At 42.6% G+C, this 27,826-nt stretch overlaps 2 protein-coding genes across 2 annotated transcripts in view; one reads left to right on the top strand and one right to left on the bottom strand.

The window, feature by feature from the left end:
- Positions 1 to 2,155, bottom strand: part of TRMT6 (tRNA methyltransferase 6 non-catalytic subunit) — a 41,675-nt gene extending 39,520 nt beyond the window's left edge. The window contains exon 1 of the mRNA XM_072140504.1: positions 1,851 to 2,155. Coding sequence (XP_071996605.1) covers positions 1,851 to 1,954 — 104 coding nt within the window. The 5' untranslated portion in view covers positions 1,955 to 2,155. The remainder of the gene's footprint in view (positions 1 to 1,850) is intronic.
- On the top strand, positions 2,011 to 26,193 carry MCM8 (minichromosome maintenance 8 homologous recombination repair factor). The gene is made up of 19 exons (XM_072140503.1): positions 2,011 to 2,286; positions 3,994 to 4,177; positions 7,393 to 7,485; positions 8,985 to 9,067; positions 10,433 to 10,579; positions 10,871 to 10,974; positions 11,386 to 11,584; positions 12,738 to 12,823; positions 14,385 to 14,536; positions 15,129 to 15,327; positions 16,910 to 16,940; positions 17,415 to 17,555; positions 17,781 to 17,922; positions 19,176 to 19,371; positions 20,561 to 20,780; positions 21,325 to 21,534; positions 21,758 to 21,834; positions 25,319 to 25,508; positions 25,803 to 26,193. The coding sequence occupies exons 2-19, from the start codon at positions 4,024 to 4,026 to the stop codon at positions 25,893 to 25,895; spliced, it is 2,517 nt and encodes an 838-aa protein (XP_071996604.1). The 5' UTR covers positions 2,011 to 2,286; positions 3,994 to 4,023; the 3' UTR covers positions 25,896 to 26,193.
- The last annotated feature ends 1,633 nt before the right edge of the window (positions 26,194 to 27,826 follow it).

Below are 27,826 nucleotides of genomic sequence, written 5' to 3'. Positions count from 1 at the left end.
CTTGGGGACGGTCTGCAAATATTTAACTACAGAAATTTACACATTTACTTATACGAAATATTGTGTCAATTTTTTAACACAGTGCCTCATGTTACATGCATGTCATGAGACCAGGGTGATGTCATCTAAGGTCCTTTACCATTTACATTTGCAAAATTTAGCCCATGTATGTATCTGATCACATGAAATCACAGCAGCCTCCTCGGAGGAATGGGGAGGAGTAGAAGTCCATGGAGGCTGCTGTGATTTCTTTTGATCAAATGCTCATCTGTGAGTTTAAAAATAACCCCCCCCCCCAGTCACCTCATGCCAGCTTGTCTCCACTGTATCTGCAGGAGGGGGGCAAGGAAGAAGCAGGGAGGGGGGGGGGGGTGTAGGAGTTACTGGGAGGAGTAGGGTTCGTTTTTTTTTTTTTCAAACTCACAGATGAGCATTTTCCAGAGGGGTGAGAGACTCTTCTCCGTGCTGAACACTCTCTAGGGACACAGGACACAAGCTGGCAGGGAGCCAAGTAAACTTTAATATAAGCTTTTATTTTAACCAATAATTCCAGAAATTTTGTTTAAACAGTTTGGGGATAAGCCATTTATTGTCTGTGGGGGATGGAGGAGACTCAAAAAGGGTGCCTGGTTCCCTTTAAATAAGGAAGAAAGGCAGAGGAAAAAGAAGGACACAGGAGCAGATTTACAAACTGTACTATTATAGTCTACACTAATCATTTATAAAATTTAGTTGAAAGTTTAGTTACACTTTAAATTTGAAAAAACAATATTATAGTATTTGTAGGATACTTATGTAATATTCACAAAGCTTAGCTGTCAACTCCTCTTTGGCTCTAGCAGTCCATTTCATGATTCGTTTGCTTTTCCTCTAGTGAGGAGGCATTGTACACTAGTGATGGGTCGTTCACGAACGAGTCGGCTCTATCGCGTGAACGACTGGAGTTGGCTCCCTTCAGTGAGCATAACTTCACCCCTTACCTGCTAACCACGTCCCCTTTAACCAGATAAAATCAGGTTAAAAGTGAAGTGGGGTGACTGGCTAGACTGAGGCTCCCCATTATATATTTAATAGGGAGCCAGATCTTCTTTGTGAGCGAGCCTAATGATTCGCTCACTAAGAATAATAATAATTTTTAATTTATATAGTGCCTACAGATTACCCAGCGCTGCATAGAGCTTGCCAAATTGGTCCCTGTCTCCATGGGGCTCACAATCTAAACAACCTACCAGTATGTTTTGGAGTCTGGGAGGAAACCTATGCAAACATGGAGAGAACATACAAACTCTTTGCAGATGTTGACCTGGGTGGGACTAGAACCCAGGACTCCATCGCTGCAAGGCAGAAGTGCTACTCACTGAGCCACCGTTCTGCTCACGGACTTCCCGTCACTATTGTACACCTATGTGACTTCTGTAACCTATCACTGCTCTTGGTTAGAATTTATGGGACATGAATGCTGAGGCGGGTCATCGGCTGCGGAAGTCATGTGGATGTTGTATCATAACTGAAGAAAAACAAGGACCAGAAGAGGATCAATGATGAAGCACCTGATAAGCCAAAGCAGGTCATGTGACTTTTGTAGAAGCTGGAAAACTGTCATAACGCTGAAACCAAAGTGAGGTAAGTCGCTTTCATTTTTAGTCACCCCCTGCACCCCTCCCCAGGGGTTCTCCAGGAATCACTTTCAATTTCCAAAACTCTCTGACAAAGTCTATCACAGATCCCAGTAACACTGCTATTGTAAACTACAATAGGATTTAATAATGGAAGTGTGAACACAGCTCTACATACTCCCTCTAAGGACGATTATCAGGGTAGTTACAGCACATGGTGTAGTAGTCACTCACTTCCTCCTCTGCACTTGGACCGCTTTGAAGACGTCCTCCCTCTTGAGCACCACGTAATCCCCTTCACTGATCAGCTGCCCGCAGCCTGGTCCCGGTTCCGCCATCCCTTCTGCAGGAGCTCACAACCCACGTGTGACACGCACAATACTTCCGGGGTCTCACGAGAGCCAGACCAGAGGAGTAGATTTCAGAACTCATCGAGCACACGCAGATGCTCCCCGAGCAGGGGGGACAGGGGATAACCGATGCGATCGATCGGCATAATGATAAATTACTGAGAATTAACACCAGAAATTGCACAGGAATACGATAATGACCATTGTAATGACCGAGGCAAATGAAAATGGGGACTAAGGGGAAGGCGTGTTACCATGGCGACCAAGACAGCTCTCGGAAGTGACGCAACGAGGGCGCTAAACTAGAACTGGATAAGTTGGTAGGTAATGTGTGATAAGTTGTGTGTCTATGGGTGAGGTGTTCTTTGCTTATATCAAGGGGGTTACAATACCCTGCATTGTATGGGAGTACAGCATGGGGACACTGGCACTGTATATACAGGATGTATGACCACCACTGTATAGGGTCATGTGACTGGCGCCGGATACGGGTCCTGTGTACGCGTGACTGGCGCCGGATACGGGTCCTGTGTACGCGTGACTGGCGCCGGATACGGGTCCTGTGTACGCGTGACTGGCGCCGGATACGGGTCCTGTGTACGCGTGACTGGCGCCGGATACGGGTCCTGTGTACGCGTGACTGGCGCCGGATACGGGTCCTGTGTACGCGTGACTGGCGCCGGATACGGGTCCTGTGTACGCGTGACTGGCGCCGGATACGGGTCCTGTGTACGCGTGACTGGCGCCGGATACGGGTCCTGTGTACGCGTGACTGGCGCCGGATACGGGTCCTGTGTACGCGTGACTGGCGCCGGATACGGGTCCTGTGTACGCGTGACTGGCGCCGGATACGGGTCCTGTGTACGCGTGACTGGCGCCGGATACGGGTCCTGTGTACGCGTGACTGGCGCCGGATACGGGTCCTGTGTACGCGTGACTGGCGCCGGATACGGGTCCTGTGTACGCGTGACTGGCGCCGGATACGGGTCCTGTGTACGCGTGACTGGCACTGTATACGAATCACAGAAGCAGCACTTGTGATGTTACAAGTTCTTCTTCTGTGACCGACCACAGCAGTTACGAGACTGACAACCCTTCTAAAATCAACTTTTAAAATTATGCGAATACACACTAAGGGGCATTACCACAGCCCCTCCATGCTGCAAACTACCCCTCCCAATGTGTGCTATAATGTCTTTTGTTGCAGGGAGGGGAGACCGTGTATCAGCCTGTGAATCTACAGCACAGAGTCTCTCTGATAATGCCTCCCAAAGCCTTTCAGGCTCATTAGCATACTTGTAACAAATATAAGCAGATTACCTCAGTCATAGTGCCTGGATCTATGAGTAAGTGTCCCTGGTTTATTAGGCCTGGATTTGATAGTAGATTTCCTTTACTGTAACTGCAGCTGATACTTTAAGTCTATAAGTAAGAAATTCTTCACGCAGGAAAAATTGCTCATTATGAATACTGAAAGGCAGGTCCTAGCTGGGATAGAATTATGCGACAGCCTACAAATTTTCACTTCTGAATGTTTGCTCCACCGCTTCATGCACCTCCACATCCCCTATGACGTGGAGCTCACAAAAAATGTTAAATAATCGCAAATGCTGGAGGGTCAGACCTTCTCCACCAATTTTGTATTAAAGACCTTATAGAAATGAATCGAGCTTAACTGCAATACCACACACCACCCGTGGTCAGGAGAGGAGCTGTATTTGGAGGAATGCTGCCATGTTTTTCACCCTTCAGAGACAACTTTAACATAGCACCATATAAGTGGCGGTTGTTGGTATTGCAGGTTAGAAATATTCACTTTCATGGAGAAGCTGTATATTAACTCATTCACTTATGCATTTTTAATGCAGCTACATGAGTTCACAGCCAAGGGGCCCACCGAGACTCTGTCATCTAGGGGTCTACTAGAAACCTGGAGCTGGCCCTGATAATGCCTGTTACATTTCTTTATGTAGTAAGAAACATAAACATTGGTTTTTGCTTTTCTGTTTTTTTCTACAAATGAGCAGTTTAGTAAGAATCCTACAGGAGGTGATGGAATGAGTCAGGGTTGGAGAGGTGGATCGGGAGGATGGAGAGGTGGTGGAGGAGCAAATCATTACTCAGGAGGATGGAGAGGACGTCCCTGGAGGCAAAGAGGCAACGGAAGGGGCCAAAGTGGAAACTGGAACAAGAACCCTGGCAGTCTATCAAGTAGGTCAAACCTTATGGAATAGTAATACTTGCATGGTTTCTGTCTAAAATGCCAAGATATTTGCAATTTGTTATGTCAGTTTCACACAGCTGTGCAGGGAGCAGTATTCATAACAACAGTCATCTACTGTCTCTCCATGGCACTATTGTCCCAGACTGTACTGTCATGTTTTCTGTATAGGATCGTAGTCTCATGAGAGGCCATTATTCACTGCATCTTAAAGGACCAATAATGGGAGTTCTTCAAATGTGGGAGCTGATTACAAAATCTGCCGACAGTGTTGGACACAGTATTGGCCCTGGATATCTGTATAACCATACCTTTTGTGTGTGTTGTTAGTAGCAGCAGGACTGTGAAATCTGAATTTATATTCCAGGATTGTAGATGGACTTGGAGCACTGGAAGAGTTTCCTCACAACTGCTTTGCTCTTTGATCTTTACATTCAAACTGTTCCCAAGCCCCTCCCCTCTGCTGTAATAACTAACCAGAAGCGTGCTAAAGCAGTGACTGAGGGAAGAGACTGTGCTGTGTTCAGTGAAGAGATCTCTCACTTCAGTGCTCTAAGTGTGGCTACAAGCATATTGCAGTAAAGGCTTACAGGTAACACCCGCGATCGGTGCCGGCACCGATTGCGGGTGTTTTCCTGCAGACCACTGCCGGCAAAGGTGCTGGCGGCTTCAAAAAGATGGCGTGGGAGCCGCCATCTTTCTGAGGATCGTCGCTCCCCGTGACGTCATCGGGGAGCGGCGATCCGTCGCCATGGTAGCTTCGGGTCTCACGAAGACCTGAAGCTACTTTGGGTTAACCCATTCATTACAATGTGCTATCAGTGTGCTATCAGTAGTAAAATACACATATAATGCCATACTGTATGGCAGTATATGATAGGATCGTACAGACACCCTAGGGTTAAAGTACCCTAGGGAGTCTAAAAAATAGTAAAAAAAAAAAGTAAAAAAAAAAAATTATAATAAAAAAACCTAAAAATTCAAATCACCCCCCCGTTCCCTAGAACTGATATAAATATAAATAAACAGTAAAATCATAAACACATTAGGTATCGTCGCTTCCGAAAATGCCCGATCTATCAAAATATGATAACGGTTTTTCACTGCGTTTAACCCCGTAACGGAAAATAGCGCCCAAAGTCGAAAATGGCACTTTTTTGCCATTTAAAAAAAAATTTCTATAAAAAGTGATCAAAAGGTCGTACAGTCCTAAAAATGATAACATTGTAAACGTCATCAAAATCCGCAAAAAACGACACCACCCACAGCTCCATACACCAAAGTATGAAAAAGTTATTAGCGCCAGAAGATGGCAAAATTCCCCCAAAAAATTTTGTACAGGAGGTTTTAATTTTTTTAAATGTATGAAAACATTATAAAACCTATACAAATTTGGTATCCCCATAATCGTATCGACCCAAAGAATAAAGTAGACATGTCATTTGGAGCGTACAGTGAAATCCGTAAAATCCAAGCCCACAAGAATACGGCACAAATGTGTTTTTTCACTATTTTCACTGCATTTGGAATTTTTTTCCCGCTTCCCAGTACACGGAATGGAATATTAAATACCACCACTTTGAAGTGTAATTGGTTATGCAGAGAATAAGCCATCACACAGCTCTGTACATGAAAAAATAAAAAAGTTACAGATTTTTGAATGTGGGGAGTGAAAAATGAACACGCAAAAAGGAAAAAGGGCTGCAGCGGGAAGGGGTTAAACATCCAGATTATAAATATATTTCAGCTCATGTGGGTGTCATCTGTACAATACCCAAAATACTGGGGGGATTAAACAATGTGTCTCAGGTTCTGCCAATCTCTAGCCTCCTCCCTCGGCATTAACCCCCTCCCTCTGCTTGCTGTAATCTCACACATTGAGAGGGGGCAAAGTGCTCCTACAAAGTGTAACAGCCTATGAAGCAGGAATGAGACCATAGATAACAAATATAAGAAGATTACCACAGTCACGGTTCCTGGATCTATGAGTAAGTTTTCCTGGTGTATCATGCTTGAATTTGATGATAAGGATCCTTTATCACTCCACTACTTAACTGCATGGTGCCCAGACAAATGTGCTTCTCCTGGCCCCAACATGTGGTTTCATCTATATTTTAGTCCCTGAACCGAGTGGTTTTGCTCAACTTTTTTTAAATTCAGGACCTTGGGAAAGCTGGGTGTGGACTGATAAACATATTACACTGCGCTTTCTGAACTGACCAGACAGGACTAATCAACCTGAGCTGGATGACAGCAGCTGGGGGATGGTGCAGCCATTGATAACTTCTGCCTGTCAGGAACAGCACAGTGATTAAGTATTCTCAGCAGGACAAGGCTGGAGCAGTGCATAATTGGGGTAAGAGGAGAAGCGCTGGGGCAGCCACAGGAGTGCCAAAGCCACTCAGTTCAGGGGTTAAACAAGATATGTTTCTGCATCACAATGCATAAATGCATATAGTAGATTTCCTTTACGTATATTCAGGTTTTAGCAGGGATGTTATAGAGAAATTGTCCCGAACAATTGCTGGGCATTGGATGGCATCCTTGGCAGCTGTCCCACCTAGCGTGCAGCGTTGTCTCATCACATGCAATGTCTTATTTTCTCTCCTACTTCTGTAGCTCATTTGATGTTCTTCTGCAATAATTGTAGCCTCTTACTCACTCTATTTAAAGGGTTTTTTTTGTGATTGCATTTTTCAAACCTTTCCTTCCACCAGCCATAACTTTTTTTTTTTATCTATGTGCAACAGAACCGGAGATCCAGGCAGTTAAAACATAGTTGGAAATGTCAGATGCAGATAAAGAACCTATATCTTCATCTGTCTTCATTTATGATTGTATAGATCTCAGAACCACAAGCCTGATGCGATCGTAAAGATGTGATTCCAATTTTTAATATGACATCCTGGTTCTAGGTACTATAGAAAGATGGAGACGTGAAAGTGATTAGTCCCCTGCACTAAACCTGACTCTTCTAAGGCAAAATATGACTCTTCTGTGCTCATTTGCACATGACGTTGGAAAACTGAGGTTATTTGTAGGTAAATGGGGAGATTTCACATAAAATATGGGATTCTAGAAAGGACATTTCATACCCTTCCTTAGGGGGTAGTTAGTTTAACTGGGTAAAAATCTGGCGATGGTTCTCTTTAAAATTCTAGAATTTTTTTAAAGAAAATAGTAACTTCCTTTTTTTTTTTTTAAGCTGATTCCAGTGTCCCTGCCAGGCCTCGATTAACCCAGACGACCCTGGACAAGTATGTGCCGTACAAAGGGTGGAAGCTTTACTTCTCTGAAGGTACAGTGTCCAGTACAGAGGAGATTGTCACTGATCCAATTCTATCGTCTTGTGCTGTAATCATCCTCTGTTCTGTATTTCATCGGATCCTCTTTATAGTTGAGTGTTTCTCATCTCGCGCTCGTGATTACTGGTGTCAGGAGTCAGTGACACCATTTCACTCTGTATTATATATCTGCTGGATCTTGGTGTTACTGTCTAACGCCTTTCTGGCAGGAATAGATTCCATTAACCACGGCGCCCCCCCTGTATTACAGGCCACCTGTGTGTATTGAGGCTTAAGTGCGCTCTGTACAGCTGAATACACATGAGCTGATAAGACTGAATGGAGCATTGTCTCTGATCTTCCCTCAATGAAAGAACCATGGTGACATTAAAAACGCCACCTATACACCATGATCTCGCTTTCAGTTGTATAATCCATTTTCAATAGGAGGATTTCACTTTGTCCTGTGGATTTGTATTAGGATTGGATTGGTCTTAGGATAGGATACAGCCACAGGTTAGGTTGTAGGATTTCCCGGACCGCACCTGATGTGTAGAGTTGAGTTCAGTGACTCCAGGTATCGTCCAGAGCAAGTTTCTTGGAGCAACAGCATCAATGGCCGGAATGGGAATAGCCCTTTACCTCTTCTATTGCCTCCATATCACACATGTGTGTGAGGAAACGAGAGCAGCAAGCTGGAGAGGGCAGGGGTGAGCACTCGGGAAGCCCGTCAGAAATAGGATCTGCTCTATCTTTTGCATTTTGGCAGCACAGATCAGAAAATGTGTCCCACCGCGCCACATCCTTGCACACTGACATACTGGTGTGTGCCCCGTGTGACATTGTCTGCTCTTTTAGCTACGTATGCTTGTGTGTTTTCAAAACACATGAGGGGGTGACACAAGAGCTTACAGTCTATGAGGATGAGGGGGTGACACAAGAGGTATAAGAGCTTGTATAATGGTCCAGCCATTCTTTATAGGGGAACAAAATAAGATAATTCATTAAAGATGCTTTGCATACAAAGCCAGTGGGACTGCAGAGAAGCTGGGGCTTGGTATATATCTGGTGTTTGCCGGATAACAGACTGGAGGAGGACACTGACTGTGTTAGCAAAGATAGAGTCGAGTGAGTGCCATAGGCCTGCCTAAACAGAAGAGCACGCCCGAAACCCTGGAGGTTGGGCACCAGTCTGACAGTCCGCATTATTGTTAGTCTTTTTTGGATGAAAAAAGGGCATACCAATCTAAAATAAGAGCAGATCCTGCTGTAGGGGGCAAACACCAGCCTGTAGATGTGCTGGGTTGACAATCCTTGATCCTGGTGGCAGATTACCTTTAAGTAGATGCCGGAGAGATATTATTAGTTTTATTTTGAAGTTTCCATTCTCATTGTTTTTGCACAGATGATGTTTGTTTTGTTAAGTTTTCCATGTAACCTTTAGAAAAATATATCATATATTGTGAACCTACTATTTATCTGATTACTGTGTTAACATTTCTATTCTGATCAGTTTACAGTGACAATTCCCCATTTGTGCTGAAGGTTCAGGCCTTTGAAAAGTTCTTTACAAAACACATTGAGTTGTACGACAAGGTAAGAAACGCAAGGTTTATGGTTCCCACATTTTTTATATTGTAGTGGGATTTGAATCCTGTACCCAGATCTGAATGGCAAAGACATATACTATGTATCAGTGTGACAGGCTCGTGATCATTGCTTTGCTCATAGGACAGGACACATAGATGAGTATGCAGTGAACCCTGAGGTACTTTGCAGACTTCACCAAATGTCGTGGCCCACGGAAAGTATAAAGGTTTTTAAAATTTACACCTAGACAGAAATGGTGTTTATTACTTCAGAAGGACCTTTGGGCGGTTTAGTGTCTCAAAGAGCCCCGACAGGTTCCCTTTAAGTGGGAATAAAATAAATTCTCAGACACAGCCCTTGGCTGACATGGTACAATACTAGAAAACACAACAGGATTTATTTTATTTTTAGAGAGGCCTGTAGCAGTGATGTTGCTACAAAGATTCACCATATATAAAAGCTGATGGCTAATACTGTTTTATCTGCTTTGTTGTCTTCTAACAATTATTATCCAGAAAGTAGCTATTGGGTCAATCATTTTCTAGTACATCAGCATAACCCTGAATTCCATTCTGAATTTCTTGTATCTCTATTGCCTTTAGAATCATTTCTCCAATATCTAGCAATGACATTTTCCATTCATTTGCTTCTTACGTCCATGTACCTACTTGTAGCACATTGCATCTGCTCCTTCTTCCCTGCAGCTCCCTCCTCCTCCATGCTGTTTCCAGCTGACAGGCTGGATGCGGCCACACTTCAAACAGCAATATTTTCTAAACCCTGGAACAAGTGTCTGGTGTAATATTAGAGAGGAGAATCTCCCCTTTACTATCACACAAGAATGTTTCTAGCTGCCACAGACACATAGATATCCACTGTTAAAGACAGATGTGGGAGCTTTATATGAAAATGAAACCCAGAATGTAACTTTAACAGTGGATATTTCCTACAAGCAGCATGTTAAATGTGATATTCTTCTCTTTGAAAGGACGCCAGAACTTCTAGGTGCCACGGTACAGAAGATATAGCCATATATAGGTAAGGGACCCCCAGCAATCTGAGGAATAGGGGTCTCATTCTTACTAATAGGTGGAGAGGAAGAATTAGGCTATGTCGTTCCGCTTCATTCATTGTATGGGTGTCTGAGATTGCAGAGCACAGCGCTTGAATATCTCTGTCACTCTCACAGACAATGAATGTGCCCTGACACTTCCATACTACAAGAGGACACATACTTGACCTGTTCAATCCAGTGTAACCTATCAGTATGTTATTAGTTCTGCCATCACATCCGATATCATACTGTTTTGGCTGTGTCCCTACTGTCTATGTAACTTCATATCACATACCTTTGTATTTCATATGACACAGGATGAAATTGAAAGAAAAGGCAGTATACTGATTGACTATAAGGAACTTCTACAGGACAACGAAATTATGTCTTCTGTTCCATTGAGCACAGAACTTAAGGATATGCCGGAGAAAATCCTGGACTGTATGGGGCTAGCGATCCATCAGGTGAGCAGATCAGTAACACTGGCCATACACATGAGAAAGTTGTGGCTGAACTCTTGTCTGATTGACTGCTGCCGCTAGTGACTACCCTATACACATGCACTGAACTGGAGAGGGGAAAAAAACCTTGTCGGACTCCTCCGGCCCCTTTCACACGGTTCACATGAATTGAGTTTTAAATTAATGGGAGGAGTTATCATTATGCAAGTTTCTTGTGACAGGTTTTAATCATAATGGATAAAGAAGCTTTGAATCCAGCACTTTTGTGTCTGATTTCTTTGACTTTATTTTCAGGTGTTGACCAAGGACCTGGAGAGACATGCAGTTGAGTTACAGAAACAGGAAGGCCTTCCACTAGAGGAGGCTCCCATTGTCAATGTGCCATACATACATGCCAGGTATTTGTTATCCTCAGTATCAGGGTGAATTTGAACAAATGTTTGCCTGCCGGACGCGCATACGGTGGCGAACTATAGAGAAGGAGGGGTGACCCCTTCCCTCTCCATAGGGATGTAGGCTGAATGGCCGTACAAACTGGGAAAGATAGAACATTTTGTATCTTTTACCTGTGTACAGAGCACTACGGTGCGGCACGTGTGCGACACTGTATCGCTCTGTTCACCTATTTCTGTCTGTGGGGGACGTATATACAGCCACAAGCTTGTAGCCCTATATATGTCCCATGTACGATTGTGTGAATTCGCCCAAAGTATGCATACTGTACAATAATTGTTCATATAATAATAGTACATAAAATATACACACAATAATTGTAATTTTGTCTGCACATGCACTCTCCTTTCTCACAGAGTTTTCAACTATGATCCACTGACTGCACTGAAAAACCTAAGGGCCAATCTGTACGGGAAATATGTCGCATTACGTGGCACAGTCGTAAGAGTCAGTAACATTAAACCACTCTGCACTAAAATGGCCTTTGTATGCCACATGTGTGGTGATGTACAGAGCCTGCCCCTGCCTGATGGAAAGTACACCATGCCAACTAAGGTAGAATTTATATTTATGTGTATACAATGTGTATACACTGCCAACAAAGGTAAATTATTGTGTAATTATGAACAGAATGAACTTTCGTACCTGTGTGTAGAATGTGATACAATGGAGATACACGTCACTCCTTGGGGATCATAGGATCATAGATCATAGGGATCACTAGCGCCCTAGATGATATATTGAGAAATCATAAAACCAGAAGATGTGGTATGTTTATAATGGACAATAGACATCACTTTGAGACTTGGAGATCATGGATTCACATGACTATTAGTTTTTGACTGCTTAGTATTTTGATTTTGTTTTTTTTGTACAGTTTCTTAGGCAGGTCATATTTTTACCGAAACGTCAAATTGTGTGATTATAGAGATATATATATATATATATATATATATATATATATATAGATCTAGATAAATATATAGGCAGGATTTGTTTTACTTCTAGCTTCTTATGTCCTGTTTCTTCCAAAAAAAACTTAAACTCCATAGGTGTTAATGGAGCCTGGAGCCCCTCATATTCATTTGCATAATTTCTAAAGCTTTTTAAAAGTCTTTTTTTCTTAAAAACAAGGGCCTAAGAAGCTAAAAGAGGAGCGAATCCTGTCGGAGGGGGAACACACTGGTATGTCAGTGCTTGGTTTACAATATGTGCTTTAAGCAGTAACTTATTACTCCCAGGTTCTTTGACAACTGTATCTGCCTCTTGAGGACAACAACACATTAGAAAGAAGGAGGGCAAATTGGGACTGTTATTGTATCCTTATGTATAGGAAGAATTGTGGGGTCAGCAGGAGGACCTCCATAGATAATTTCTCTATGTCCACACCTCACTCTTCCTGCAGTTCCAAGCAGCCAAGGAAGTGTAGTTTTACAATTACACATTCCTTAAAGAACATCTACCACCAGGATGCAGGATTGTATACCGAGTACACTGACATATGTTAGTGTGCCCTCTCTGACAGTCTGCTCGTCTTTTAGCTTCTTATGCCCTTGTTTTTAAGAAAAAAAGGATTAAAAATTATGCAAAATTATATATATATTTTATTTATTATAAAGTATGTGTGTGTGGGTCTTTATCTGTCAAGATTTTCAGCTGTGTATCTGACTCGATCAGTAATATTTCTATCCATGATTTGGTGTTTCAGTGTCCAGTCCCAGAATGCCGAGGACGTTCATTCACACCAAACCGCGGTTCTCCTCTCACCGTGACTGTGGACTGGCAGACGATCAGGTAAGTAGCAGCTGATAGTGATGCGCTGCACGAGCCGCCCTTCATCTGCTTTGTGTATGTTTTTCGATAACCAACACGTCTTCTCTTGACAAAAGCTTCCATAGATCAAAGTGTTACTTACAAAAGCAGCAGAACAATGCAGCGGTTACCCATCGCACGTACATACGTTACATCCTACGTCCTAGAACACCTATTCATCCCAATTCAGAATAGATTAATAGCGGCTTCTTCAATCCAAAAAGCAGATATTTCCATATGAAAGCGATTGAGAATATATAATTATTTCAGGGCTCATGCTTGTATTCCTCTGCCGCGGTTCAATTCATCCAGGTGCTTTTCTCTATTCATGGCTGAGAACATTACATTTAGTTCATTTTCAGCACGGATGTGTATTTTAGCAGATTGCTTTTTGTGCTTTTATTGCTTTAGAAATACCTTCTTTGTGTCGGTTGTATTTTGATCTGTTCTTTACTGCTGGTGGATATGAGATATAATAACGGCAATGTCCTCCTGGCCCTATAATCTAATATAGATGCAACTAGTTCAATACAAACAAAGTACTTTCAACTTTGTTTATTAATTATTGTCTCCACTCTGTGTCACTGCACTTGTTACCCATTTCCTTCCAATTCAATTCAAAGAAATCGCCCTCATCCACACAGCTCTGCACAGTATTGCACACTCCCACATCTCTGATTCAGTCTATGGCCCAGCCCATGTTTTACATTTCTTCATCTAAGATTATTTTCTGTTTTAATTCGATCCTCCCACTGAATGTCTCCAGGAGCTGCATCAATTCTCTCGAATAAGACTAACACCCTCAAAGTTTCAAATGTGCCCTAAAAACCCATTTCTTCAGACAGATCAATCGCATTCCTTAATTACATGTAATTTTCACTCTTACCTCCACTGATTTCTCCTCCTCTCTATGTAATGCCTCACCATTACATAGGCCAGCCCCTCCCGTCTACTTCTTCCAATTTCCCAGGCCTCTACACAAGTATTCAGCACTTCATGTCATGTGACTAGGGTGATGTCTTCTAAGGTCCTGTTACATCTGCAATCAGTAGAAGTCTGTGATTTCATGAGATCAGATGCATACATGGGGTAGACATTGCATATGTCACAGGACCTTAGATGACATCATCCTGGCCACATGACTTTATGTGCCCAATGATGTAACATAGCCTTTTCTCAATGTACCACAAAGCAGCATAGCACTGAGACCTGTCATTCAGGAACACGGAGGCGGGGCAATACAGTAACCACTGAATATGCAGGGCCTTATTGGACTCCCATCATATGAGTTGCATATAAGTTGGGGTAATGGCAATTTATTTTTGGTGGGTTAATTTCAATAGCAGATTCTCTTTTAAATTGGAAACCACACCTAAAACCACTGCACTACTGATTGCAAAGCATGTGAGATGCAGTTTTAACTGCAATGTGTGAATGCACCCTTAGGGTTATTTCGGGATTGTCTTTTAATTATCAGAATTTGTTTTGGCTAATTAATATAAGATATGAAGCTTTTTATTGAGAGATATATTTTGTCTTACAGAGTCCAAGAGTTGATGGCAGATGATCAGCGAGAAGCTGGTAGGATCCCAAGAACTGTAGAATGTGAACTGAGCCAAGATTTAGTAGACAGCTGTGTCCCCGGAGATATGGTGACCATCACTGGGATAGTTAAAGTGTCTAATATTAAAGACGGTATGTGCTACAACTTATAGTACTAAAACTTTTGGGGTTTGATGACTTTGGAATATATAAAAGTCAGTTTACCAATTTAAACACATTTCCAAAGGAATAACCGAGGAAGAACACAATGTGAAGATCTATGAAAAGATGCTCTAGAATTATATCGGGAATATAATTGTATGTTACACACGGCAGGAATGGTAACTGTCTATACCGTTACCACCATTACAAAAATCAGGTTTTAAAGCGCAAATAAACTTTTGAAATGTTTTTCTGAAATGAATAGTACTGGGGATAATAGTAAACTTTTTAATATACTTCATTAATTAAAGCAGCGTCTCTGTGTCTCTTTTCTGCTCCTTCTTTCTCCTGTAGTGAGCAGCTCCTAGTGCCAAATATCTGGTTGACAGGTCCTGTTTAAGTCTATTTCAAGCCAACATTGACAGAATACAAAGTAACTCATTGAATAAGGCTTCCAATACAATTGGCATGGCAGCAGTGTAGCGCCCCCTGGGGATTCAGAATAATAACTGCATCAGAAAGCCATAAAAAATGTCTCTGATTATTTAATTCCATTCTTGTTTCTTTCTCATGTTTTATACAGGAGGCTTTAAAAACAAAAATAATAAATGCATGTTCCTGTTATACATCGAGGCAAACTCCATCAGCAACAGCAAAGGCCACAAGGGCAAAGACACCGAGGAGGGCGTCAGCCATGGAGCCTCAATGGACTTCTCCTTAAAAGACCTTTATGCTATTCAGGAGATCCAGTCTCAGGAGAATCTCCTAAAATTAATAGTCAAGTAAGAAGGATAGTTTTCTTTTTAATATTGCCGCAGTTTTGTTCTGACTGATGTTAATGATTTATGTGTTCATTAAAATTAATAAGTAGAAGCTTTGCTAAGCAACATTCAGCTGTGTAATGGCTTCAGCCTCCGTCCCCGCGGATGTGACTGTATACTGATGATTTATATTTAGACAGACCTGGACTCGCATAATTGGACTGCAAGGCTTGTGTGACACAGGGGAGGCAGTATCTGGCTCTGTAAATGGGAACTAGGGCTTAGGAAATTTAGATTCACCCCCTACTCATGATATGCACTGGTGCCCCAGCATCCGCAGCAGTCTTATGGTGTTAGCATCACATGCATCATTTATGTGATGATGATCATTTACAACCAATCACTGGCCTGTGATTACGTTCCATGCATACAAGGGTCTAGGCTGAGACCAGTGATTGGCAGCAGAGGTCTCGGTATGATGCCAGCACTTCCCTGGTGGCAGTAGGGATTTTCATGTATGTAATTTGGACTTACATGTGCACCGAGATTTATCAGACGTGTTTGCGGTAAAACTGTTGTAGTTGCTGATGGCAACCAATCAGAGCTCAGCTTTCATTTTATAATCCGCCGTGTGAAAACAAAAGCTGAGCTCTGATTGGTTGTTATGAAACCAAAGTTTTGTTCTCAGACGCTTATCCCCCTATATCTTTATTTACTTAGGAGACTCTAAGATCTCTAAGGTTTGGAAATCTTTTTTTTTTTTCTTGCATATAAAAAAAAGCTTTAAAATGCACAGTGTGGATAGTACATTAGGAGCCACACATGTAAAATTATCCAATTGTGAACCTTGCTACATACCTGCACCCAGATTGTAGATTTTGAGAAGCAGGTTTTACTGAGGAACTTTACTCCCAAGTAAAAAATCTGCAGCATTTCCACAACACTTTCCACAAGGTCCCGTCACCAGAAATTGACTAACCATTCCCAGTATGTTGTAAAGCAGATTAACACCCTCCAGATTTATTTTCTGTGGCTCAGTGTGGTGGCATCATCCAGAAAATCTATTTAGAAGTGAGATGTAAACTTGTTGTATAAAGTCTCAGAAGTGGAGAGTTTGGCGCTGAAGTCAAGCTCTCTCCACCTTCAAAATTTCCCTCTGCTGTGTTTGACATCATAAACCAGACTTCAGGAGTGACGGTTACTTTCATGAATGGGGGGACGTCAATTACAGCAAAGGGGACATTATGAAGCAGGGAGAGCTTGACTTCAGTGCTAAATGTTCCAACTCCTTGACTTTATACCACCAGTGTACATCTCACTTCAAAGTAAAATTTTCTAGATAATGCCACAACACTAAAAGGAACAAGAACTGGAAGGTGCTTTAAAACAAAGTGGATCATTAGGGCAATTTTTGCTGACAGGTTCCCTGTAATCTGCAAAAAAACTGTCCAATAGAACTTGTACCAGATGTATCAATGGATTTAGACCGCTTTTGAAAATGTAATGATAGGGCTATGGCCTTGGTAGGAAAAAATTAAATTTAAAATTGGTTTCAAATAAAACTTCTTTACATCACATTGTTTTATTTGTCTCTTTATTTTAGCTCACTTTGCCCCACAATATATGGACACGAGGTAAGACGATCTAAGCAAATCTCTATCAAAAGCAAGTGACAGAAGAAAAAGAGCTATGCATTTTTTTTTTAACATTTTTAATTTATGGTGCTCACAGCATAAAATTTTATTTTTTATTTTTTTAAAATTAATTTGGCTTTTTTTCCAACTGTGTATTAGTCCGTCTGGGGGCTTGAAGAGTTCTACAGAGCACTACTCTGGGCATATACTAAGGGCAGACCTGGGGGCTCTCATTAAAGGGGTCCAGAGATTGAAAAAAATAAAAGGACTGCCTTCTTTTAAAAACAGCACCACACTTCACCGTGGTTTGTGCAGGTATTGCAGCTCAGCTTTATAGAAATGATTGGCTTAGTTACAATAACACACACACATTGCCAGGTGTGGAGTTATTTCTGGGAGAAAGCAGCCATGTTTTCCACTACTGGACTTCTCCTTTAATTCATACAGTTATTATTTTTATTCTTCTTTCTTTAGGTAGTAAAAGCCGGCCTGTTACTTGCCTTATTTGGAGGTTGCCAAAAATACGTGGATGACAAAAACAGAATCCCTATTCGAGGAGATCCTCACATACTTGTAGTGGGAGATCCTGGATTAGGAAAAAGCCAAATGTTACAGGTACAGGAATCCTTCATACACCTTTATAAGAGGAGACCTATAACAAGGAGATGTGTTAGCTGCTCTCCACTAGTTTTGTTACCTATATATTATAATATTGCTATTGGTGTCGCTCTATGGTAGACTCAGCACGGTCACATTGGTTGGGAATGCTCTGATTTATAATCCAATGTAATTCAAATTGTCCTATCCCCAAATATAAATCTAAGACTTTGTACTCTGTAGGCCGTGTGTAACGTTGCACCCCGTGGCATTTATGTATGTGGAAACACTACAACAACATCAGGACTGACTGTAACTTTATCCAGAGACAGTGCAACAGGAGATTTTGGTTTGGAAGCCGGAGCTCTTGTTCTGGGAGATCAAGGTATTAGGCAAAATATAAAATCTACTTCTCCACTGTGATATTATTAATCCTTGGGCAGGTCTGTAGCTTAGGTGGTATTTTTGGTAAAATTACTTTACCAAGACACCAAACAGACGTTTGCCAAAGGTAAGTTGTAGCAGCATATGTTTATCCGGTAAGTGTTTGCATACTTTTTGTTCCTGGTAGGTGCATGCTAAAAGATTATTGAACTCAATTATATTTAAAGGGAAACTGTCATCAGGAGCCCTTTTTCTGCCTCTCCCATGTCCCTATAGAGAATAGTGTGCACATTGCCAAAGTGTCTTTCATAATAAAACTGCCTTTTTCCAGTAAAAAGAAAAGTTAGATGAAAGTTAACTATTCTCTCAGAAGAGCAGTGTACCATGTACCATGGGAGCGGCCAGTGAGAAGCGGTCATCCCCCCTCCCCACCCCCCGAAACCACTCTGTCATGCATTTCAAATAGGAGGGATATGGTTGTTTTTTTAAAAATTTGAAATAGACGCACTATGGAACGGTTTCCCGAGGGTTGGGGAGGGGGTTAACTGCTTCTCACTGGCCACTCCTAAGGGACACAGGACACTGCTCTGCAGAGAGAAAGGTAAACTTCCAACTTTTCTTCCAACTTTGGCATTGTGCACACAATTCTCTATGGGGACATGGGGGAGCCAGAAAAAGAGCTCCTGATGCCAGGTTTCATTTAAAGAGACACTTTCAGGGTGATTTGTGACACTAAACCAACTACAGGTCCTTATGGACATGTGGCTAGAGTCCCAAATAGTTATTAATCGTATCATTCTATGACCACTAGAAAACAAACTCGCTTACAGATGAGTTCTAAAAAGGCATGTGCCTCCTCTCTAGTGCTCCTAGTATCTGCGTTTTGCTTAATTGAAATCGGTGTAGAACACCCTGGGCACGTCTTAGTGCATGGGTCATCTATGGCACATGCCCACAGCAGCCAGGGTGTACCACGCCGACTTGAATGAACGACTATGCAGATGCCGAGAGCTCCAGACCAAGTTAAGTAGAGGCGTTTGTCTTTTTTATTGTGGCCGCGGACAGAAATGACATAAGGTGCGTTTTGGGTGCCGAGACCACAAATCCATAAAGAACTTCCCAAATGGCCATGACAAGTTTGTGTTAAATGACGTATTCGTTCATTTTGTGGAAACGATTGTATACATGAGTCATTAATGTATGTACAGGTCACGCCTGTCTCCATGTAGTCATTTTTCTGTTGTATACATATAGGTATATGTGGAATCGATGAATTTGATAAGATGGGTAACCAGCACCAAGCTTTACTGGAAGCCATGGAGCAGCAGAGCATTAGTCTTGCCAAAGCTGGAATAGTCTGCAGTTTACCAGCCAGGACATCTATAATCGCTGCCGCTAACCCAGTGGGGGGACACTACAACAAGGGCAAGACTGTGTCTGAGAACCTCAAGTAAGTGAATAGGTTAAATAATTGGTGTAAGAGGGGGGCATGGCTTTTACCACAATCTTTGTAGAAATGTATCTATATATAAAAATACAGTTTGGTGCTAATACAGAAGACCATGAGACGGTGCTTGCATCACAGACCGGCCACAGTATCAAGGACGGGGCTCTGAGTATCGTAGTGATATATGATGCAGCCCCAACACAGTACAGGCGGTCCTGTACTTAAAAACACCTGACTTACAGATGACCCCTAGTTACAAACGGTCCTCTGGATGTTGGTGATTTACTGTAGGCTACAATAATCAGCTATTACCGTTATTAAAGGTGTCTGTAATGAAGCTTGATTGTTAATTCTGGTTTTTATGACAACCCAACTTTCTTAAAGATCCAATTGTCACAGAGACAAAAAAAAAATTCTGGGGGGGTTAATAATATACAGTTCCGACTTGCATACAAATTCAACTTAAGAACAAACCTACAGAACCTATCTTGTACATAACCCCCCGGGTTTGTTCTTAAGTTCTGTAGGTTTGTTCTTAAGCTGCCTGTATAAGGCAACTGCTGTCTCTACTTACAAGAAAGAATTGTAGCCATATGGATTTATTTGATGTATAGTTCGAATAAACCTATGACTCCATTTACACAAGAACCTTAATCGTCATGTACAAGAAAAACCCGACAAGAGTGACATCTACAGGTTAAGCTTTTCGCAGCAGTGAAATAAAACAAGTCTTTTACATGGTCAGGGGCATCACAGGAAAACTTATTTTACAAACTTAAAGTATTTTGCATTAAACTCAAATTTATGGAGCTGCATAAAAGTTGCAATGACCTATTTGATTGGTCAAGTGATCTTTTATTCCATTACATGTGTCGGTGAGTGGGAGCATCCTTCCTAGAAACAGTGGTTCTAAACTGGTTCCGGTTCTGGATTGGTCCTATGTTCTCTGATGTTCTTAATAAAAAAGTGTAACCAAAAAAATTGGACTTTCTCTGCTCCCGCTCCTGGTTCCAGCATAAGTGACCACTTCTCCACCGCCCAGGACGTAATGGCGTTGTGTTTGGTATTGGTCAAATTTTGCAGAATTTCACACTTTGACAATGGATATGCTGCAGATTTGTAACCCAGCATGTGGATGACGTATGTGCTGTCTCCAAAATACAGCTAACGGTTTATACATTTCTCCTCCCAGAATGGGCAGCGCTTTACTGTCACGCTTTGACCTGGTGTTCATCCTGCTCGACACCCCGAATGAGGACCACGATCATTTGCTGTCAGAACACGTCATGGCCATGAGGTCTGGGCCAAGGGGGGTGATATGTAGTGCTAATGTAACGCGGGCCAATACGCAGGAGTCCAACATCTCTGTCCTAGAGCTGAGTTCTGACAGGCCTTTAAAAGATAGATTAAAGGTACCCCTCATTTTTACCTTTACAGGAAATCTATCATCAGAGTCATGATAATCCAGGGACACTTACTCATAGATCCAGGCACCGTGACTGTGGTAATTGTCTTAAATTTGTTACCCATCGTCTCCTTCCTTCTAATATCAACTTTTAAAATTCTGAAGTCTGAAGAGCTCTAGGGGGTGTTACCAGACCCTCGTGCTGTAGCTTCACAGATCTCCCCCTCTGCTCACCTCCCTCTACCTGATATAATCTCAGCACAGCAGAGGAAGTTTCAGCATACAGTAGGAGGCCTGCTTCTGCACAGTGTAACAGCCTGTGAATCTACAACACGCAGGGGGTCTGGTAACACCCCCAGGAGCCCTTCAGGCTCTTTAGAAGGAAGGAGACCATAGATAACAAATATAAGAAGATTACCACAGTCACGGTGCTTGGATCATGCTTGATATTGATGGTAGGCTTCCTTGAAATTATATGTAAGAAAATGGTATAACATGATATACAGAAGTTATTAATACATAAATAAAGATCTGCTTTGCTTTACCTCCAGATCCGTCCCGGGGAACATATTGATGCCATTCCACACCAGCTGTTAAGAAAATACATTGCTTATGCCAGACAGTATGTGCAGCCAAAATTGTCCCTGGAGGCAGCTGAGGTTCTCCAGAACTTCTACCTGGAGCTTAGGAAACAGAACCAGGGCATAGACAGTACTCCTATAACAACCAGACAACTGGAGTCCTTAATACGTCTAACTGAGGTACCAGAACTATAGTGGATTATTGTATTTATAGGACTAGGGACTAGGTGATGGGAGCATATACCTATGTAACAGTATCCTATCACGGCAGCCGTCCTTACAGATACCTGGCACCATGTAACAGATTTGGTATTTGCTACGCTTTACAAAAAACCTAATACCAAATATAACCTTGGAGTATTTTTCACTGTTAGAAATAGTAACATTTCCATATTTTATCCAGGCCCGGGCAAGATTGGAACTAAGAGAGCAGGCCACCAAGGAAGATGCTGAAGATGTTGTGCAAATAATGAAATACAGGTAATCAATTTATGCAACTGCATTTTTTGTCATTGGTTTATTAAAATGTTACTTAAAGTGCTACTTACTAAATCTTTGAAGCTCTATATTTTTATGTTAGAAATGAATAGTGCAGGTAATAATAGCAAACTTTGTAATATACTTTATATAGTAAAACAGCTTCTCTGACTTTTTATTAGACAGGAAAGGAGGCCAAGATTTACATTTTTAGAGCATATTTACCAGCTCTCTGGTTAAACAATACTTAGACTATTCAGGGACTGCCTGAATAGAGTTCAAGGAAACCTGTCATCATACTAACTACACATATCTATTATTATACAGCAGTACAACTTTCCCTATATTATTCCTCTCTATGCCTGTAAAGTTCCACATTCCGTTTGCAAAGTTGATTCACATCTAAGTATATTCATGTTCTTCCAGCACAGTGGCACCTCCTAATAGACAAGCTGCCCAACTCAGCTCAGCCTTCTCCCCCCCCCCCCCCTCAGGAATGAAATAGATGCTAGCTGTGTGTGGCTCACTGAAGTGAAATTGGCAACCTCACTCCTTCTTCCCAGGAATGAGAGACTTTGGCTGTGTGTGGCTCAATGAAGTGAATTCCTGAGGGACAGGTGAATTAGGTAGTTGATCCAAGTTGACTCTGCTGAAGAGAAAGCAGATGATGAGTCAACTTTACGAATGGACTGTGAAACTTTACAGGCATGGAGAGTAACAATATAGGGATAGTTGTACTGCTGTATATCAGTTAGGTTACCTGACAGGTTTTCTTTTAAAGGAAATCTACCATCAAAATCCATCATAATAAAGCAGGGACACTTACTCATAGATCCAGGCACTGTGACTGTGGTAATCTTCTTATATTTGTTATCCATGCCCTCCTTCCCTCTGAAACCAACTTTTAAACTTATGCTATGGATGGAGGCCATGGATAACAAATATAAGAAGATTTACAGTCACAGTGCCTGGATCTATGAGTAAGTGTCCTTGGCTTATTATGATGGATTTTTATGGTAGATTTCCTATAAGTCATTAGACTCTTTATCAGGATCCCTTTATCTCTCAGCTGTCAGACAGAAAGCTGATTAACACAATCTGCATGTAAGCTCTAGATTTGAGACATTGCTACAATAGAGGTGGCAGGAATCCATGCTATTTAACTTTTTTTTTTTTTTTTTAAATCAGGTAGTTTTTATTAAAGCAAGTAGTTACAGTAATGTAGTGTATGCCATCACATAATAAACCTCCTTTACCCCTGCGGTCCAGCTGTCCCTTTCTTACCTAGAATTATATCAATAATCACTGTCCCTCTAAGTGATCTGAATCCTTCCTCCACTAGCAGTCCACCACACAGTTCTCATAATCTCAGTAATGTCTCCATCCCCAATCCCGGACATTACAACCCCTTATGCCACTGTTTCTCAATTGCGCTCCGCTTAACATGCACTCCCAACTCCATTTGGATGATGTTATTCATCTTTCTTTTGATTTTGTATATCCCTGGTGGCTCAGCGTCCAACCATCGTCTCGCAATGGTCTTCCGCACCTTATAGAACATTTTAGTCTGCTCAGCCCTGGGAATATCTAAACAACACAGCCCAGTACACAGATTTTTGGATCTTTCTGGACCCTCACTCCAAACACCTTCTGCAACAATCACATTGTCTTATCCTACAACTCTCCTAATGCTGGACATGTCCAAAACCTATGCATGGTATCTGCACCCTCAGATAATCACCTTGAACAACATGTATTGTACCCCGAGTCCTGCATTGGATGAACACCAGATTAAAACGTATAAAATGTTAGCTGTATTGTCCCCTTGAGTCCTTCAATCGGTGAACAAATGAGTTTTCTTTCTGGGCTTGCGCCACCCTAGCCAATAACCTTCCTGTTTGTTCCCTTTCAGCATAAAACCTAGTTTTATTTTCTGCTAGTTCCATCAAATGTGCATTACGTTTTTTCTGTGCTTCTACCCACGCCGGCTCCCATTCCTGCTTTCTACTACCGATAGGGATGTTCTTTAGCGTTCACCATTCTAGCTTGCAGGCAGTGGCTGATTGTGTCCCATGGGCCCTGTGCTGTGCACATAACAGCCCCTCCAGCGACAAATAGCCACAGCAGAGCCCATCCCTTTACAGAAATGGCCACAGCAGAGCCCCTCTCTTTACAGAAATAGCCACAGCAGAGCCCATCCCTTTACAGAAATGGCCACAGCAGAGCCCCTCTCTTTACAGAAATAGCCACAGCAGAGCCCCTCCCTTTACAGAAATGGCCACAGCAGAGCCCCTCTCTTTACAGAAATAGCCACAGCAGAGCCCATCCCTTTACAGAAATGGCCACAGCAGAGCCCCTCCCTTTACAGAAATGGCCACAGCAGAGCCCATCCCTTTACAGAAATGGCCACAGCAGAGCCCCTCTCTTTACAGAAATGGCCACAGCAGAGCCCCTCTCTTTACAGAAATGGCCACAGCAGAGCCCCTCCCTTTACAGAAATGGCCACAGCAGAGCCCCTCCCTTTACAGAAATGGCCACAGCAGAGCCCCTCCCTTTACAGAAATGGCCACAGCAGAGCCCCTCCCTTTACAGAAATGGCCACAGCAGAGCCCCTCCCTTTACAGAAATGGCCACAGCAGAGCCCCTCCCTTTACAGAAATGGCCACAGCAGAGCCCCCTTGAAAAAAAGAAAACGCTATACTTGCCTCCGGATGCTTCTCCCCACGGCTCTGTATTCTCCTCTTCCTGCCCTTGCAGTGCGCAACACTATGACGTCTCACAGCTGGGACCCTGCGACATCATAGTGTGTGCGCACAGGCCAGAAGAAGACAGGCTGAGAGAAGACGCCGTAAGGTTAGTATAGTGTTTTAAAACCTAGCAATCTTTATATAGGGCCCCAGGTATGTGCGGAAGTGGGCCCCTGGGAAGTTGACAGCGCTGGGTACCGCCTATATGAAAATCCGCTATTGCCTCCAGGTCCCACCCGATTTGTCTAAATCTAGCTTTCATCTTCTTAATCTCAATCAAGCGCAACCAAAAAGCATTCATACGCCAACCACTCTTCCACCTCACAACCCCCTTACCTGAATGTAGAAGAGGAGAATCGTCCGATGGCATTCTCGGGATATAAGCAACATCTACCACCACTGGTATCGTCCTTTCTGATCTCAGTATCATGTCTTTAATGAGAAAAAAATCCATGAGTAGAGGCCACACACGAATATTGGCTTACACCCTCATTACATTCGCACCAGAAATGCAGAGACTTCAGAGGTGCCCTCCTGATTCCCGATATTACTGAACCTATACACGCTCTCACACAACACCATATTAGACCGCTGAACTCCAGACACTTGATTCCTAGTTAGCATATGTGAGGTTTGTGACATTTTGATGTTTTCTTATTTAGGATTTCATTTTTTCATCCTATTACCAACCTACATGTTTCTAGCCATTACATCGGTCATATTGGTCTTATCTCTTGCAGTCTACTTGGAACGTATTCAGATGAGTTTGGGAAATTGGATTTCAACAGATCTCAGCACGGCTCTGGGATGAGCAATCGATCACAAGCCAAGAAGTTTGTTTCTGCTCTTAACAGGATCGCGGAGAGAACCTACAATAACCTATTCGAGTATCAACAACTGCGGCAGATTGCGAGGGAGCTGCAGATACAGGTAGGGGGACATGATCGCTCCCACCTGCATGTTTAAAATACCTTTGTGTTCTTTACTTGAGTAACCTTGTGGTATATGCATGTTGTGAGACCTCTGGGTGGCCCTGTGCTTTGTGTGTAGCCAGGGATAACACTGTAAGAGCTGTGTAGAGCAAGAAAAAGCTCAAATTCTGGAGAGTTCTTAACTATTTATGTAGATTGTAAAATGAAATGTTCTCTATGAAGTACACCTGGTAATGGTGACGCCACCTGCTTTGCTGGATCACCTATTTTTTCTACTGTCTTCTCTTTTCAGGTTTCTGACTTTGAAAGTTTTGTGAGCTCCCTGAATGACCAGGGATATCTACTGAAGAAAGGACCCAAAGTTTATCAGCTGCAGACGACGTAGGACCATTTCATGGCTGCAACCTGCACACCTGGATCACCCGCTCCCTGCTGCTTACCTCCAATGTCACACGTCCCCCTGTCCCCTATAACTCTGGAGCAGACAGTCCAGGCACCTGATAATATGGTGTGGCACCCCCTGCTTGAGGACAGTAGAGCAAAGGAAAAACTACAGAGCCAGAACCAGTGAGCGGCACATATTAGTGGATGCAAGGACTTGGTGGAGGTGGTGAAAGATCCTCTTTAAAGTCTAAATTTCTATGTAATATATTTTATATTGTACAGATTAAACTCCTAATGTAGAGGCTTGGCGACGTGCCGATTCACCACAGATTTACAGAGAATTTCTCTGCTTCCACTGACATAGGAGAAATGCAATAGACATGCTGTGGTTCTGTATATTGCCTTATAGAAGCACTCCGCAGCGGGTGCGTGATAGCTGGGAAATCCCATTGTTTACTAGGCTACTGCAATCTGATTTCCAGGGCAAAAAGAATCTTTTAAAAAATCTGCATAGACCCCCAAGATAAGAGGCACACAATGAATCATGGACCATGCATTGCTGGCATATCATAGACCAACCACAGTGGCGGGGATGGGGCTCCAAGCATCATAGTGACACATGATGTTGTCAATTTTGCCGTTCTCCGCTGCCGTTTAACACAGAAGCAGGGACTCCTTGTATCATATCACTGTGATGCAGAGAATCCCACCATCTGCACCTTTGGTCTGTCCATGAAATCTAACCTGTGCACAGTCCTTGATACACAAGCAGACCATAATGTGCTGCTGGCATTTGGGTCTCTGCTAGTTTACAGGATATTCTTTGTGTTCTGGAATATGGATTAAAATATCTTGGTACCATATACTCTGTGCAGAGCGGTTCTGCGCGGAAATGAACATTATCGCAGCATATCTATTGCATTTACATTCATCGGGGTTATTTATCATTTACGATAACCCGGCGAGGGCCTGCGCAGTGTCTATATCTAGAAATAAACGCAGCCGTCAAATTTTCAGGGAGTGCACAGGGGACAGGAACTTGCCCACTCCCTGCTGGCCACACCCACTCCCTGGCTGGCTGCCCCCTAAGCCCCCCCATTCACGCCCCCCTGACGTGACACATAAGCCATGATATATATTATACATATAACAACATGTTAAAATGGAATGTTCTGTGTTCTTCCTCTTTACATGTACTAAAGAGTAAAGTACATTTATATTACAGTTGTTCTATTGCTTTACATGTCTTCATACACATTCATCAGGGCTTGTCAACGTATTGACTAACACAGATATAAGGCTCAGTTCACACCTGCGTCTGAGCTTTCCATTACAATCTGCAGTTTTGGAAAGCGGAGGGGAAACCACATACCATTGACATCAATCTGTGGAGTGTTACCTTCTGTTATGTGGACTGCTGCCGTACTTGTTCTACTATTACTAACATAAAGTGGAAGGGAACGTGACGGACGCGATACAAGAGAAAGACGGTAAGTTACACATAAAATAAATGGGGGGAATTTATCATAGCGGCAGCATAGTGAAGCAGGGAGGGTGGCTCTGGCCACCTGATGTATCCGGCTGTGCAGCCCTATGCCAGGCCCTGCCTGGGATAGTCTTGCGCTATTACCTGAGGCAGAGGCTATAGCGAGTGCGCAGACCCTGGGCATGGACATCAAAAGACTGTTGCAAAATCGCTGATAAATCTCGCCTTTGAAGTTTATTTTTCCATACCTGCCTAAAACTTTTGCCCAGTTGTTGCTAACATGCGTGTGGTTTTGTCAATCGTTGGGCACACTGGAAAGAATAGCCAAAAGGCTAGTAATACAGGATGTACACATACACAGAGACCAGGACTGATAGCGAGGCGGTGTTGGATACTCAAGGAAACAGACGTGAGCATGAAAAACATGAACGTGTTTTTTTTTTTTT

The sequence above is a fragment of the Engystomops pustulosus genome, chromosome 3 (genome assembly GCF_040894005.1).
Source record: "Engystomops pustulosus chromosome 3, aEngPut4.maternal, whole genome shotgun sequence".
In the NCBI taxonomy this organism is placed as follows: Eukaryota; Metazoa; Chordata; class Amphibia; order Anura; family Leptodactylidae; genus Engystomops; species Engystomops pustulosus.
The sequence above is the reverse complement of the archived record's forward strand: the minus strand, read 5'-3'. Positions and strand labels throughout refer to the sequence as shown.

What these genes read in the sequence shown, in the direction of transcription:
- MCM8 (XM_072140503.1), top strand. Translation starts at nt 4,024, where the DNA reads ATGAGTCAGGGTTGGAGAGGTGGATCGGGAGGATGGAGAGGTGGTGGA. An exon ending in ACATTGAGTTGTACGACAAG is followed by an intron (nt 9,068 to 10,432) that starts GTAAGAAACGCA and finishes CATATGACACAG; the next exon opens with GATGAAATTGAAAGAAAAGG. An exon ending in CCACAATATATGGACACGAG is followed by an intron (nt 16,941 to 17,414) that starts GTAAGACGATCT and finishes TTCTTTCTTTAG; the next exon opens with GTAGTAAAAGCCGGCCTGTT.